This window comes from Pezoporus flaviventris, unplaced genomic scaffold (assembly GCF_033815535.1).
Source record: "Pezoporus flaviventris isolate CSIRO_AGI_PZ_B2104156 unplaced genomic scaffold, CSIRO_AGI_Pfla_v1 ptg000029l, whole genome shotgun sequence".
Taxonomy (NCBI): domain Eukaryota; kingdom Metazoa; phylum Chordata; class Aves; order Psittaciformes; family Psittacidae; genus Pezoporus; species Pezoporus flaviventris.
The window spans coordinates 17,646,129-17,661,584 of record NW_026892577.1 but is presented as its reverse complement, the minus strand read 5'-3'; the positions used below and the strand labels follow the sequence as shown (position 1 = coordinate 17,661,584).

At 41.9% G+C, this 15,456-nt stretch overlaps 1 protein-coding gene and 1 long non-coding RNA gene across 2 annotated transcripts in view; one reads left to right on the top strand and one right to left on the bottom strand.

Moving 5' to 3' along the window:
* Nucleotides 1-15,456, bottom strand: part of PAX2 (paired box 2) — a 96,975-nt gene that overhangs the window by 6,293 nt on the left and 75,226 nt on the right. The window contains 4 exon segments of the mRNA XM_061459329.1: nucleotides 2,082-2,183; nucleotides 5,890-5,923; nucleotides 5,926-6,009; nucleotides 6,011-6,099. Coding sequence (XP_061315313.1) covers nucleotides 2,082-2,183; nucleotides 5,890-5,923; nucleotides 5,926-6,009; nucleotides 6,011-6,099 — 309 coding nt within the window.
* LOC133272299 (uncharacterized) overlaps nucleotides 1-15,456 on the top strand; it is a 144,830-nt gene that overhangs the window by 76,021 nt on the left and 53,353 nt on the right. The window lies entirely within an intron of this gene.

The following is a 15,456-nucleotide window of genomic DNA, read 5'->3' as shown; positions in this document are numbered from 1 at the left end:
CTTCAGTTTCATTAGAAGACAGGAATAGAAGGGCTTTGTGGAAATATGCAGTAACTACTGCAGGATACCCAAGTAGGCCACTGGAAAAACTTCTTCTAATTGAATGTTGACATCAGATTTAATGTAAAGACACTCACTTGACTTGAAGAATCTTTTTTTCTTTGAAGTGTAACTCAGGTTTTTTTCTTTATCATCCTGTTTCTTTTCTTTTAGGGGGCATCTGTGTGGCTTCAAGGGACACTGCCGTTTTACAAATAAGTAGCGTCCACATCAAGGAGATGAAATACACTATTCTTGGATAACTGACCCTTGTGATTAGTGGCCTTAATTTTTTTTTACAGTTTAGATTTCAGTATTATCCTTGTGATGAGGGTGTTAAACTTGCATAGCAGTCACTGAACAGTTGAGAACAGTCAGAAGTTGAGAAGAGCCTGTTTTTTAGAAGTGTCTATTCAAAGAGTCAGCTACTTTGAAGTTATTAATAATTTCTGCATGCTGTGATCTTCTCTAAGTTTTGACGTACAACTGACTTAAATATTGACAACTGAGTCTACCTACTGTTACTGTGTGGGGTTTTTAAACTGATCTATATTGTCTTACTGCTTCTGTGATTCTGGAGCCAAACCATCTATCTGAAAAATTTAGTGTAGAACGAGATGCCCTAAAATTTGCCACCTCTGCACCACCCCAGTTCAGCAAGCTGGTCAGCTATATCAAGGGACTAAAGTGGAGGTGAGGAAAGTATCAATCCACTATCTTTTCCTGATCTGGAGATCAATCACATCATCTTCACAGCATAGCCTGAGATTTTGTTGTGCCTTAGGATCAGAAGCAGTAGGTAGCTTATTAGTTGCGGAATGTGACCATGGGCAATAGCCAGTACTTCGTGGTATATGAGCAGTGATTTGTCATTTAAAGATGTTAAGACTTCAACCTGCAAATATTTCTGTCAGTGATATTTTCAGTTGTGTTGCTGCAGTGTATGTTCATATAGTGTTGCTGCAGTGTATGTTCATATAGCTAGCTGTTCTAAGATTTGGATGAGGGTGTTTAGGCTTTTCACTCCTAAGCCCTGGCAAATCATATCATAGTGATTTAAGAGCTTTCTGTCCTCAGCTTTCTGCTGCTTTGGTTCTGGAGTCATCCCTTCAGTAGCAGAGGCTGCAGAATGGACTGTGTACCTGCTCATTAGCCATCACAACTCACAGCCCAGGGCAGTAACAGAAGCAGAAGTCAGTGGCAGATGAAGTTCTGAGTTCTGAGCTACCGTGGCTGAGAAACAAAAATCCTGCCTCTTCATTTATCTGCTGGGGATAACTGTCATCTGAGGAATGGGGAATAGAGCCTGAGGTAATAAACTCTTCAATTGCCCTAGGGTAAATGGTCCTCTCTTCTCCCTAAACAGAGGGAGAATCCTTCTGTTTATGCCAATAGAAAATACTTCTCCAAATAAATCAGGTAGCAAAGGAACAGTTTGCCTTTAGGTGCAGGATTAGGTACAAAGTTTCTTGGACTGGAGGCACAGTCTTACAAAGAGGAGGCAGGTAGGTAGCTGGTTGTTAAAAGGGAATAGTTAGTTTCTTCTGAAATGCTGTTAGTCATTGCTGAGTTCTTAGCTAGTTTAGGCTATGGACAGTGGGTCTCCAAAAATTGCAGGTATTATATTATCATTGATGATTTTCAGTTTAATGCCTTGGCTTTAGATGGAAGGTAAATTGTTACCCTAAGTTAGTGGATAGCTGAATATCGTGAGCCATGAACAGTACTTAATAATCTGCAGGGGTTGTTGGAAAATAATTACATTAGTTAATGAATACTAAGGTTAATTAATTACCAGTTAATTGCCACAGGTTATAGATAGCTAGTTGCCCACAGCAGCAGTGAATCAGTTACTAGGGGGAAAGAGACATATTACAAAAAAGTTAGCTGCAATTGTTATAGGCACCTGATGATTTCTTTATGAAAAGAATAGTCCTTAATATCAGCAAAGCAATAGCAAAGCCAACTGTGAAAGCTCTTACAATACTAGTATACTGTTTAAACACGTGTGCAGCATTACTGAAGTCTGGGGGCTGACTTACCAGGAACCATTCCTGCAAGAGTTGAGGTTGGGTAGCTGCCTTGTCCAGTTGGGGGAACATGGGGTGGGTAGCCAGGCAAGGTGGTGCTTGCCATATCACGACCTGGAAAGGGAAAGAATCAGGATAGGGGATCAATGGGGATAAGGTTTTTCAATTTTGATTTGATACCACCTTTTTTCCCAATGTCACGTGACTAGCAGCTTGATAGGCAAATGCTGTGCACACTTCTTTTGCATAAGTGCTGTTCATCCACTGAAAATTCTGGGGGAAGTTCATGGCATTTTTGATCTCGCACTATAATAAGGGTGGATGTTAAAACTTAGCTTTGTGAGGCTCAAAAGAATTTGTTTCATTGTAGATTTTGCATTTATTTTAACTGAATCAAAATGGCCCTGAGCTGCACAGAGAATGATGGCATATTCTTTGCCAGAGTAGCTGAAGTCCTGTCTATCTGCAGTGGATGCAGTTCCAAAACTGGTAGGATGTTGCTTTAGGGCATGATCAATGTGCAAGGCATTGGAGAGTGATCCAGGAGTTTTCTGTGCCTGTCTCTCTTCCCACCTCTGCCATTCACCTGATGATGATTTTAGGTGAGTCACTTCATCTCTGTGCTGCTTCTTATGCTGCAAACTCTTTGGTGCAAGGGCACACTTAATACATTTTCACAGTGCTTAGCATTAGATCAATACCAGTTGGACTCCTTCCAGGTGCTAGTGTAATATATACTGTAATAGAATCATGCAAATTAGTTTGAGTCCCACTTCATTTTTATCGCAGGTACAAGTGTTATCTTTTCTCCACCAAAGTAGAGAGGGGTGTGGACTGGGTGGATGGTTGTAGTGTATTTTTCATCTCTTAGGAAGTGCAGCTGGAGGCTTCTTGGTTGATGCCAGAGGCATTTCTTCATTTGGACTTGTTAGCCTGAAAATGGGCCAGCCAGAAGGGCATTTGCTGTTAGTGCTTATTGCATTTAAATGAACTAAAATAATCTCAGAAGCTGCTGGGAATTGCAAGCCAAAGCAAAACCAAACCAAACCAAACCAAAACCAAACCAAACCAACCAAACAAACAAAAAAAGGCTACATAAATTAAGATAATTTTTCCCCCACAGCTGCTGAGAGATTTATAACTCAACCTCCAACGGTACCTACTGAGATCTCAGCCTATTGCAGGCATCCAAAGCCTTTCACATTCCCTAGGTGACCTGTAGCTCCTCAAGAAATTTGTGCCATTTGTTGTTCCTTTGTTAAATTTTGTCCCTCCTGTCTGCTCTAATTGGAGGACTGGAATGTGATCACCTTTAGAAGTGACAGGTTAGGTATTAACACCACTAGAGTCACTTGTAGCATGCTCGGGTATGGCAGAGAAAGAAGAGTAAGAGTTGGTTTAGCTCTACTAATGGCAGAATGATAACTGGTAAAGCAGGCCCTGCAACAAGCATGAACCTTTGCTGGGCAATCAGAAATACGTAACAGTTACACAGCAAAGCAAAAACTGATCAACATGGAGCATTGACCTGAAGGGAGGAAGTTACTCTTTGATGAGGTAGGCTAAACTACCTCATTGCTTTCACAGGTCTTGACTAAAGATTACTGAGGTGATTTGCTCAAGAAAAAAGAAATGCAAATTCATTCTTTCTCCTTGAAGAGTTCCTAATCAGTGGCTGATGTTCCTGTCTCACCTGCACTTGGATAATGGGACAGAACTACCAGGCATGAGTAGTCTCATGGCTGAGCCATTTTTCAGCCACTCCCCAATATTGATAAAAATAAATATATAATGCCTCAGGGATTTATATTCTGCACTCTTCTACTCTTTTATAACCTTCATTTCTTAGGGATTGGTAGTTGTGTGTTAAGCTGGATGATAAACACCTCCTACATGTAGGTTATGTTTTCTTTCCCTTCGCATTCTTTAAAGGTGAGAAAGTTTTATGCTTAAAATTCATGTTCTTTAGGTTTCATTTATTGACTAGCCTGAGATACAACAACAGGTGATGAGTGAGAAGACAGTGTTACTGAACAGTTAGAACATTACATAGCAGCAGGCAAAATTAATTAATTTTGACACTTCAGTTCCGGTGGGAACACATACACACTCACTCTGCTGCCCGATCTGTGCACATGTGCCCTTGTGTTTTTATTCAGACATGAGCACACAGAGGCTGATGTTCAAAATTCAGTGTAGAAAATTTACTGGAAAGTCAAAATCCCAATCTTCAGAAGGAAGATAACAAACAGTTATCAGTATCAGCAACATGAATGAGTCTCACAGAGAGACTCTCAAAATGCAGTTACGTGCAGGCAGGCCCCTTCCATTACCTCCTGTCATTACCAACAGGTGACAGGATTATTAAATTCTTGTATTCCAGGGCTGACAAAGCTAGCACCTATCCTGCTCATAACATGCTTCCAACTCCAGCCATTCTCCGCTCCCCAAGAGCCTTCCAAGTGAGGAACAGTACCTTCATCTCTATGACATTGTTTGAGCTTTGGAACACTTTCTCCCATGTCTAATTCTCCATGAGGGTCCTAAGGCAGATGCCTCTCCTAAAACACAGTGCCTTCTAGGCTAGAGGGTGCTCATATATGACTGCATCCCTAGAGAACTGTATTGCTGGAGAGAATCTGTTATGAGACTCCTTGGCTTAGGAAGTGCCCAGAGCTCAGAGACTCTTACTGGCTGCAGTAAGATTAGACCAAGACAGTGTTATGAACACAAAAGTCTTCTCTGCTGTTACCTGATGCTTTCCTACAGGGAGATTCAGAAATGCAAATCTCACCTGACAAGACAAAGGGAGGACATTAGGTCAAAAGAGAAAAATAGGAAAATGAAGAAGGCAAAGGTAAGATGTGTTTCTTGAGCATTAGGAACTGTGGTCTGTGCTAAGACTATCTGCTCTGAAAAAGCCCAAATTATATTCTTTGACAATGAAGTGACAACAGCCTCAATGGTCACCTAAAATGATACCCACCATTTCATCCAAGCCACACCTGAGCTTCTGCTGCAATGTTGCTTAAGTCACCTTGCACATGAGTTTCCCCTAATACCTACCTGAAACCTACCCTCGCTCCCCACCCTCCCCTCCAGCCTGCTGCTTCTAAGTGCTGTGATCTTCTGCAACCTATTTCTTCACTTGTCTCCTTCCCTTAAAGGCCATCTACCCCGGGCCTGTATTCCTTTGGCTGTAAGGCGTTATAGTCTCTTACCCACTCTTCCTGGCCCTGATGTTCAGATGTGATGCCCTTTTCCTTAGCTACTTGGTCTGCTGTGTGAAGGCACTAGCTCACATTGACACTCTCAAACCAGGTGACTCAAATACTGCTCACAACATAGCTATGACAGTGTATTTATCTAGCTTAGTAGTTTGTACAACCCATGCTGAATGTCCCTGTCAATCCTAGAGCTGGCTAAATTATTCAAGCTGCTATCATCTACTTTAGGCTAGCACACAGTACCCTTGCTAACACTACAGTACTCAGGGGCATTACGGCTTTTGAGGCAACACAGGATTTTGCTCTATGAGTATTTCTATAGTAAGTTCCAGACCCATACAACTGGGACATCCTTCTAAGTAGTTACAGCTTCTTTTCCCATTTTATTCTAAAAAATTAAGGACTGGCATGAAATCTTTCTGTGACCCTCCATGGAGCTGAGCACACATGCTGCATACACAGAACTGGAACATGGCTACTCTGGGTCCCAATTGCACTCAAAGAGCTTGCAGCATTTACTGGTCTCCCCATCAGGCAAAACTGCACCCCTTTCCTGCAGCATTCCCACTGAGTTTGTGGCCAAGGCCAGTTACCTGCTATCAGAGGCTGGCTGCTGGACTGCCCAAAGTGGGCACCATGATGAAGGAAGGCACTGTAGCAAGGCGTGGACGCATCGTCTGAAAGGGCCATGTGGAAGGGCTGAAGATCAGCCTGCCCAGAGCCGACCGGCGTGGTGGGGGTGAAAGGGGTGAGAGAGGCTCCATGAGGCTCTTGCTTTATACTGAGGGGAGAGGAGAGGTTTTCTGTGGTAGGGTAAGGGATGGACACAGACAGACAAAGGGAACAGGGGGAGGAAGAGGAGGGTGGGGAAGGGAGGAGAGGAAGAACAAAATGGGTAAATGAAAATGGAGTGGTTAAAATCTACAGGGAAATTAATTTAAAAAACAAAATAAAAATAAAAAGGTTAGGAGTAGATCAGAGGAGCCAGTGCTGAGACAACAGCAGTAAATGCACCCGGGGGCTAGGCTCTGACTGCAGGGGGAGCAGGAGATGAGGAGAATGGAGTGCAGTGGCAGATGGGAGGGATGGGATGCAGTTAAAGGAGAGGTGAGGGCAGGGACGTGCAGGAGAGGAAGGACAGGAGGTAGCATAGGGCTGGGAAGGAGAAGAATGCTCAGAAGCTTCTGTGCTCCCTTTCCTGCTGCTTTCTCTTGTGGGCCAAGGGCATGTGAAGATGCTACACTTGCGCAGTTTGATCTAGGGAATTATACTGCTTTGCCTCTTCCAGCCCAGGGTAACCTTCCCCAGGAGAGCTGCATTATTATGAGCATCTATAAAACAGGATACTCAGGGTAATGGCCAAAGCTTCTCAAGCCGAACTCCATAAAAGCTTTGACAAAAAAGGTGTAGCTGAAGTTTGAGGTGGTTAAAGTAAGAATGGGACTGTGTAACTAATAGGTGGGTAGACAGATCAATCAATTAATCTTGTTCACAGTGGCACACTTCGGAGCTTTAACCGTAAAAGCTGTCAGTGCTGACTCTAGTTGTTCCCACAGTATAGTGTTGCCAGATAGGTACCTTGACAGAGAGATATAATGGAAGAGAGGAAATGTGTGAGACATATAAAAGGTCTTATTTATATTGTTGTTTGCATTGGACCTCCATTTTTCAGATTCGAATAGGCACAATAGATACAGGTTTGGAACTGCAGCCAAGGAAGAGGCTTAGGAATTGGAGAGCTCAATGAACACCCACTGTGGTTGGGTCAGCAGTTATATAGTCCTGTATTTGAACACCTGAATACAAAGTATGGATGATACGATCAGATCCCATTCAAATTGTCTAGCAAACCCTCCACCCTCAGGTAAACACATTACAGTCAATAAAGGAAAGTCATCTCTCTGCTGTGATGACAAGTGTTGCCAATGGCCAATGAAATAAGTTAGTTCTGGTGGTTTTGATTTATACAGAGAAATATAAATGTGACATATAATTAGGTCATAAATCTGACTTCATTAATGTAGAACTGGCTTAATTAACTCTAGGCACCTTATTGCGAGGCTGCAGTGCTCACCTAGACAATAAAGGGCTGGGCAGTTTCTATCTGCAAATGCTCTTTATCCTAAGGCATTTGTTTCCTAAAGGTTTGCTACCTGGCAAAAATTATAGTTTTCCATCTGTGCTCTTCTCCAAGTACCTCTTAACTAGGATGGCCAGCAAAGGTCTCTGATTACTGAGATGCCTTTGCAGCAGAGACATATGTTCATGGTTCAGATGATTGGGAAGGATGAGTCCTTGCGAAAAGGTGTACAGTTCATCTTTATTTATTTCACTTACATGAAGTCTCTGGTATGCTAAGAAAGGATTGTAACTTCTTTTCCCTTTTTGCTGCAGGAAGCTCTGTTTGGCAAAGACCTTTTGTGGTGGGTATGGGGAATAGAAACTGGAGTGTCTGGTTCTTGTTGCACAGTTAATTAAAAACACCAGAGTAAACAGCACATTGGCACCCAGCTTCTGCTTTTTACACCAATATACTCTCCTACAGTCCTACCAGTGAGGCTTCACATGCTGGTCTCTGTAGATGGAGAATCCACAGGACTATTTTTCTCCTGCGTTCTTTGTCATCAGATGGCAAGGAGTGCACAGATTTACCTTCAGGACAGACAGGCAGAGTCACCACCAGAAGCCTAGGGGTGCTGAAGCCTTCATCCAAATAATGTTGATACTAGATGATTTGGATGAATGGATCTATGTGCAGGCAGGGGGCCAAAAGTTCCCCTGGCTTTCAGGGGCTGCAAGTGGAGTGGTATTTTTCAAGGAAGGCATGTGATAGTCATAGCTAAATAAACTAGGGATACTCTGGTCCTGGGTATTTTCCAGGCTCCTTTTTCATCTCTGTAGTGCAAGAGGGCAAAGGTGTGGGAGCCGCTGGGCAGGAAAGGGCAGGGAAGGGGATGGACACAGGAAGCATGGGTGGGCAGAAGCAAGAGGTGCTATGAGCAGAGGTTAATCCTGTTTGCACAGCCCTCAGGCACACTGGGTTTCCTAGTCCCTCCCCTGCTTTATTTCTCTTTTAAAGCATGGAATTTTCAGCTATAATCCTTCCTAAACCACAGCATTTTTCAGGCGCTCTGTGTAAGTGAAACCATAATCTCTGGTAAAACAGACTGCTTAAGCTGCTGTAGCATTAGGCCAATCTGATCCAGCCCCTGGATTTCCGTTCTGCCCAGCCACCACGGAGAGGATTTCAGCCTGAAAGACTTTTTAAAGCCCTTGCAATGGGAACAGCAGTGCTAGGCCTTGCCTTGCAAAGCTGAGAAGGGTTAAGGGACCAGGAGCTATTTGTCCCAGTGTTGTGAGGCTGTTAAAGCCCCTGTCAGGCTCATGACAGAGATGAGCCCAGCCCTCTCTTGAACACATCAAGGCTTATGAAGAAAAATTCCTCGTACCTTCCACAGGCAGCACCACTTACTCAGTGCGGGGGGATAAAGAAGTCAACAGTAACATAGCAAAGAGACTGGGACACAATAATGCTAAACACTCTTCCCTCTAAGAGTTGTGGAGAGTAGGGGAGGCTAAGGTCAGACAGCGAATGATTGCACAACCAAAACTCAGACTTTTATGTATCTATTTGTCTATCTGTCCATCTTTCTCTCTGTGCTCTGCAACTGCACAGTCATAAGTTATATCCCATGTATCTTTACTGGGGAATGACATTTACCATTTTTTACTCCTTTGTTGTCCAACTCTCCCCTGACTAAAAGCCCCTGAATTCTGTCTCCCATATAGTTTCTGCCACTGCTATGCTGGAATAATTGCCCCAGCAGTGAATTGTGTGTCAGTGTAGATGACATCAGTTGATTGATCTATCTATCTACCTGTGAACGGCACAGTCCCATTTTTCATTTTAACCACCTCAGACTTCAGCTGCACCTTTTTTGTTTTCACCTCTGTTTTTCTCCATTCTCTAATTCTTTCATACTTTTGAACTTGCCCGTTATTCTCCCAAGTCTTGCTGGTTCTAGCAAGCTGTGGAGCAGTGCTGTACTGGCTTGTCTGTGTCTTAAGGGGCATCCCTCAGTAAGGCTGCATCAGGGAACCCCAGAGTATCTGTCAGTGTCTTATTCCTAAGGCTGGAATACCACTCTGTAATATAATGAGGATGGAATGAGTTTTCAACCTCTTTCCAAAGCAGCGGAAATCTATTCCTATCCCAGGTTCCTTTCTTCTTCTAAATGGCAAACGATATCCTTGTATATAAGTGACAATAAAATACCACTCAATGTCATGGGAGGGGAAATTTGAAAGGGGCATGAGGGTGAGGATATAGCTGGAAACACAGCAGAGGACTATGTCTTTTGTGCATCTCCTACTCCTTCTGACTGTACTTGCTGAGTTATGGCTGTTTTCCTTCCTTTCTAACCCTCTCCTCTTTTATTCTGGCGGAGAGCTAGAACTGGTGATCTCTGGCCTAAATTCCCTCTGTGAATGAAGGGATTTTGGCCAGACAGACTGAAAGGAAGATTCACAGCTTTGGGTTGCTACAGAGACTCGTCTCAGCTTTTATTGTGCTCTCTGCTGCTCAAGGGAAGGGAAGGGAAGTGGGGGGGGGTGTGCAGGACTAGATAAGCTGCTTGTTTTTCATTGATGGCTTCCTGGATGATAAGGCTACCTGCATCCAGTAAACCTGCATCTTTCAGTAAACAAGGAATATCAAGATAGCACATCCCTGCATAAGGGATAGCTTGTACACACCCACTTAACAACACTGCTCACCACCTTGACAGTGGTTAGCATTCTTCATCTTTTCCTGGTGTAGCTATCAACTATTTGCATACCCCAGCACCTCACTCCTTAGAGCACTTATCCATACAGCATCCCATAAGCATCAGTGTTTTATCCACAAGGAAGTGAACTCAGAGAAGACGTACCTATGTTCATGTAGGAGCCCTGTGCCAAAGCTGAATATTGTCTCAGGTGTTTTGAATCCTATGCTTGTACCCACCATTGAAACATCTTTCTCCATATTTGCGTTCGCCATTTCTTAGAGAAGTTTCATTAGGGCAAACAGAATATGACTGGCTCTTTAGCATTCATAAAGTGGTGAGTTTACGCTAGAGGCAGTGGAGCCATATCACTTTATCCCACATAAGAATCTTGTCTCAAATCCTAGATGTCATGCAAGAGAACACAACCATGGACCGACACAGCATATCTTTCACTTTTGTTTTCTGTCATGTCAGAAGAACCACTTTTTCTCTCCTCTTAGTTTTCTAGCTTTTCTTTTGCAAGCATTATGCAAGTTGCACTGAAGATAAAGATCATCCTATTTTTTTTTTCCTTTCTCTGTGATCATAACAGAACTTTGCTAGAACTGAAAAGTGTATAAAGACTAAGCCGCTTCTCATTGTACCTTTCTTGTCTTTTCTTTGTATTCCTTATGACTGGAGAATGAGTCTTGCATGTTCAGGTTTATTTTCAGTTTCTGTGCAGATCCATCCAGGTTCTTAGCCCAATACTTTACTTGTGGGTTGTTGAAGGACATGTTTAAAGAAACAACCTTGGATTGCTTTCCCCTGAGAGTCAAAACTGTTGTGATATCACTGATGGCAAGTTCTGAAATCTCTTTGCCCCATTTTTTATACAACTGAATTTATAAACCTAGATTTTGTGTCTGATCTAACTTAAGATCAGATCTGTCTTAACTGCTGCTCTCCAGGTAAACTGACCTGCTAAGTCTGTGTGTTACTTTAGAGAGAAAAACTTTATACTCTTCCTACAGAATAAAACATGGAGCTTCCAGTAGACTTGTAGTCTGGGCTCATTCTTTGAGGCTGAGTTCTGTTAATCACTTGAGAACTCCACTGAAGTCAGCTTCAAGTGGCTCTAAGTACCTTTCTTCGAAATGGAACTAATGAAGAAAGATGTACTTTAAAGTTGGGGAGTTGGGGATGTGCAATTTGTGTAGTTGGCAGAGAGGTTCAGCTGAGTTCATATTGTTGTCCTCTTTCTTGAATCCCAGCCCATCAGTTGGGCAGCTACTTCCTGCCTTAAACTGTAGCATATGCGTATTCCCTGGTGGGTTGAACTTGAATGTTACCTCTTAAAGAAGCTGCTTTTGAAATATATGCTGGGAAATGTAGTTAGAACACAGTAGTTTTTCACACAGTCCTCATTACAGGTATATCTCCAAGGATTCATCACAATGATATTCCACTGATCATAAGGTAGGATAGATCTTCCCAGTTAGCTCATAGTAATCCTAAATCTACAAAAAAGGGCCAAAGATTGCCACAAGGTCTCCATTTCTCTGAAAGGCTGCAGTGGGCAGTTTCAGTGGTACAAGCAGCTGGCCTGGTTAAATCCAGTATAGCTGATGGAGATCAAAAGTTATTAACATCTGCTGACAGGTGCTGCATAGCTCAGATATAAAGCACAGTCTTTTCTCTCAGTGGGCAAAATTCTACATCACACAAATTTTCATCACAGCCATACTCACTGGATCCCTCATTTAGCCTCAAAAGAAAAGGCAAAAACTGAATTGTTGGGAAGACGAAAAAGTTATTTTCTCTAAAAGAGTCGCTTTTGTCTGGCAGCAGAATATGTGGCAGCCTGCAGTCCCGTCCCTATGCTGAGGGAAATCAGACTGGGAATACCAATACACTGCTATTGTCATTGCATGACATTATTGTAATTCACTGCTATTGTTCACTTAAATGCTAATTTAAGGGAAGCGAAGACATTATTTCTTTCAGGCCCATCCATTTCTGGGTTCCTCACTTCGATATGCCTTTGAAGCCTTCAGCATCATAAAGTTATTATCAGTGAAACTTCCACTGGATGCATGGAAATAGTTTATGTGATTCCTTCACACCGCCGCCCCCCCCCCCCCCCCGCAGCTATTCCTGTTTATTCTAGGGATCATTCATCTGACCATCTATCACCCTCAGCCATTTGGTCTTGGGGAAGAGTAGTAACACCTTTTGCCTTTCCAAATTCCATGATTAGATAAGAAGATACTATCTCTTCTTAGGGATGGGAAACAGTTGATGAAATTTGCAGACTTCTACTTTTGCCAGTTCCTCATCTTAAATAGAGGAGAGGCTTGCTCACAGAAAATAACCTCCTTCATTTTGATGAGGCAGGACAATAACAGCCTTGTAGCAGCCACAAGAACTATTACCATGTTCCATTTTCATGGCATTGGGGCATCCAGAGACGTGCCCAACAGGCTGATGGACTGCTGGCAGCTATGGGTCTGCATCTGCAGGATTTGCCCTCACCAAAGTCAATCTGGGGCCCATAGCAGTTTGTTAAAGAGGTTTTCTTAAGCTAGCTCAGTCAAGCCCTGACCAGGGTCATTGCTCACTGATGTCAGAAGCTAAACTAGATTGGAGCGAGACAACATAGTGATATAAGTACAACTGAATATAATGATCAATTTTAATCATGATTCAAAACGGCAGGCTGGATCAACTTGGTTTACCTTTCTTTGCTCTGTGAGGCTGTTTTCTAAAAGGTTGAATTTTATGGGTGGTAACAAATATTTTTGACAAATACAAACTTTACACTGAACATGATTATTTCAGTTTATGCTAAGTAGATGAACTGCATCTGTGCACAATTATTCAAGCAATTATGTTGCTTAATATAATTTGTCTTTACATATTATAATATGAGAAAATAGTGAATGATGAGTTCGTATTATTATTATTTTATTAGATTATTAACTTTTTACTTGTGATCTGTGTCAAGGTATATTTGGATGGAAATTAGAATTAAATTTAAAACAGTATTTGTAATTATTCATGCCAATTAAATAAAATGACCACAAGTTCCTGACTTCCTAAACATACTGGAACAGAAAAGCAAGCTTTTCTAAGAAGGTTACTTTTAAAATGACTTTTTAAATGAAGGAAAGGGGAATATATAAAGAGGAATTTGAACAGATTTCAAAATCTGATTTTAGAACTAATAGATCTTATCCTTTCACACCAAGCTTAATTCAGTCACTGACAGAGGAAACAAATGCTCCTGCTTTTTCAAATCCTAGTTTGTTTCTTACTTTTGAATGACCTGGTTATTGAACTGAACAAAATTCTCTTTGTTCATTCACTAAGCTGAAACAAAGGAAATAATATCTTTTCACCTTGCAGGAGGCTGGAGTTCTCCAAAGATTGTTTATCATTTCAGAAAAACTTTGGATTCAGGTTTGGAGCCAGTGATTTCCCCTTCCTTAGCATCACAACTTTCATAGAAATCAGATGCTGATTAAGTACTATTTTTGTATGTCTTTCATACATAAAGGAGCCTTTATATCAGTAATTCTGAGGTTTTTTGGTTTTTTTTTTTGCGTACATTCATGTATGTATTAAAAAAATTAAACTGAAAAAAATCTGACCCTATGCCAGAGAGGGGAGGTCTGGAGGAAAGTGAGATTGATGGGGTTTGTGCTTTGTTGGTGCCTTTTTTTGATGCATTGTGAGTTGTCATCAAGACTTCTCACCCTGAATGATATTCATTGCTTTAGCGAAAAATTTGTTTCCCAGAAGGGAAGAAATATTTTCTATACAGGACATGGTAGCTGCTTTGGTGGGTGGTGATGATTTTAAAAGTAACCTATTCTTGTTAATAGGTGCTAATCATAGAACAGAAGCACTCAGAAACCTCCTCACAGGAGGAGAAGGGGATACCTACTCCCATTTCAGTCAATGGTGGAAGTTCCTGAAGAGCTTTGTCTGCACTGTTTTTCTTGGGCTTGTCTTTTACCTTCTCTTTGTAGATCTCACTGGCTGTAGTGGGCTGGCAAACAAGGTCTGTTTAGTTAAAAGTGCTAGGATTCAATTAAGGGAAGTTTTTCTTTACGTTTTTGTAATTTTACGATCCATCTAGTAGGTAAATCCTCCTGTTTAGTAGTCTGTTAATAAGCAAGTTTGAAACCATACATTAAAAGTCCATTGTGTTTTATTTCCCATAGTTGCTCTCTGTTGAGCAGCTTTTGGGCTAGATAATTGAGTTGGAACTCTGCTGCCAAACTTTTAATCTAAATCCCTGGAACTCAGAACCTGTTTTGAAGACACCTCACTTCTTCCATGCACTCCTATTCCAAAATATGTGACTTCTGATGGTGCTTATAGGAGGAACTTAACCTTTGTTCTCAAAGGATTCAAGGCTTCTGTGAACAACCTTGTGCCTTTAGAGGACTCCTGTTGCCAGTGTCAAAATCTTAAGGTTCTCCTCCTCTCACCTCTTGGGTGTTAGCTACTGAGTACCTTCCAGACTCAAAGATCTGTGGAAACTGCTGAGTAAAAAGAAAACTATTGAAGTTTTCTGTATTTACTTAGCCCTGTGTAGGTTTATATTTGGGCCTGGGCTGTTCACCTTCAATAGAAATAATTGAAGAAGAGCATCTCTGAACAACAGAGTTCTTGTCTTGGTGTTCAACTGCATGTGCTTGCCTTATCTTGGAATGTTCAGGCTTCAGTTTTTGCTTCTAGGAAATCTCATTGGTGTCCAAATATGCTGTCCAAGAAACTGTCAAGGATCTACACCAGTCTATCTATAATGGCCGTGCAACATCAAGGCAAGTTGTAGCTGGTCTAATGGGCTTTGTGTGAAGGAAGAAGTGAGGTGGTGCTCTCAGGTAGCTCTTAAGAGCTTTGTCTCTTTGATACTTCACAAGGAAGTTGAAAACTTGTGCATTGTTCTGTATGAAGCACAGAGAGAGCATGTTTCCTAGCCTAGTGCCCAGCTAGCCCCTAAGTGTCAGGTTGTTCATGGGAATTCTTCGCAGACACTTAATAGGGAGAAATAAGGATGACCTGTCTGCTCCATAATAAACAAATGTTTTTGTTTACTTGCTTTAGAAGGTGTGAGTAATAAATGGACCATCTAAGGTGCGCTAGAATAATCATCTGAAAGGGAGTATTTGATATTGGCAGCACTGGGCAAGGCTGTGCTGTATGTAAGTGTGGTACTAAGCTGTGTGTTGAATCGATGCCAGGACTTTGAGGAAGACCTTCCTCACGTTGGGGAGGTGGCTGCCTGTTTCGCAGCATTTCTAGCTCATCAGTTCTAGGGAGCTCACAGACAGATCAAGGGACTTCAGCAACATCTGTACTTAACTATCTCACTGCATTCCAAGATTTTAAGGAGGTACT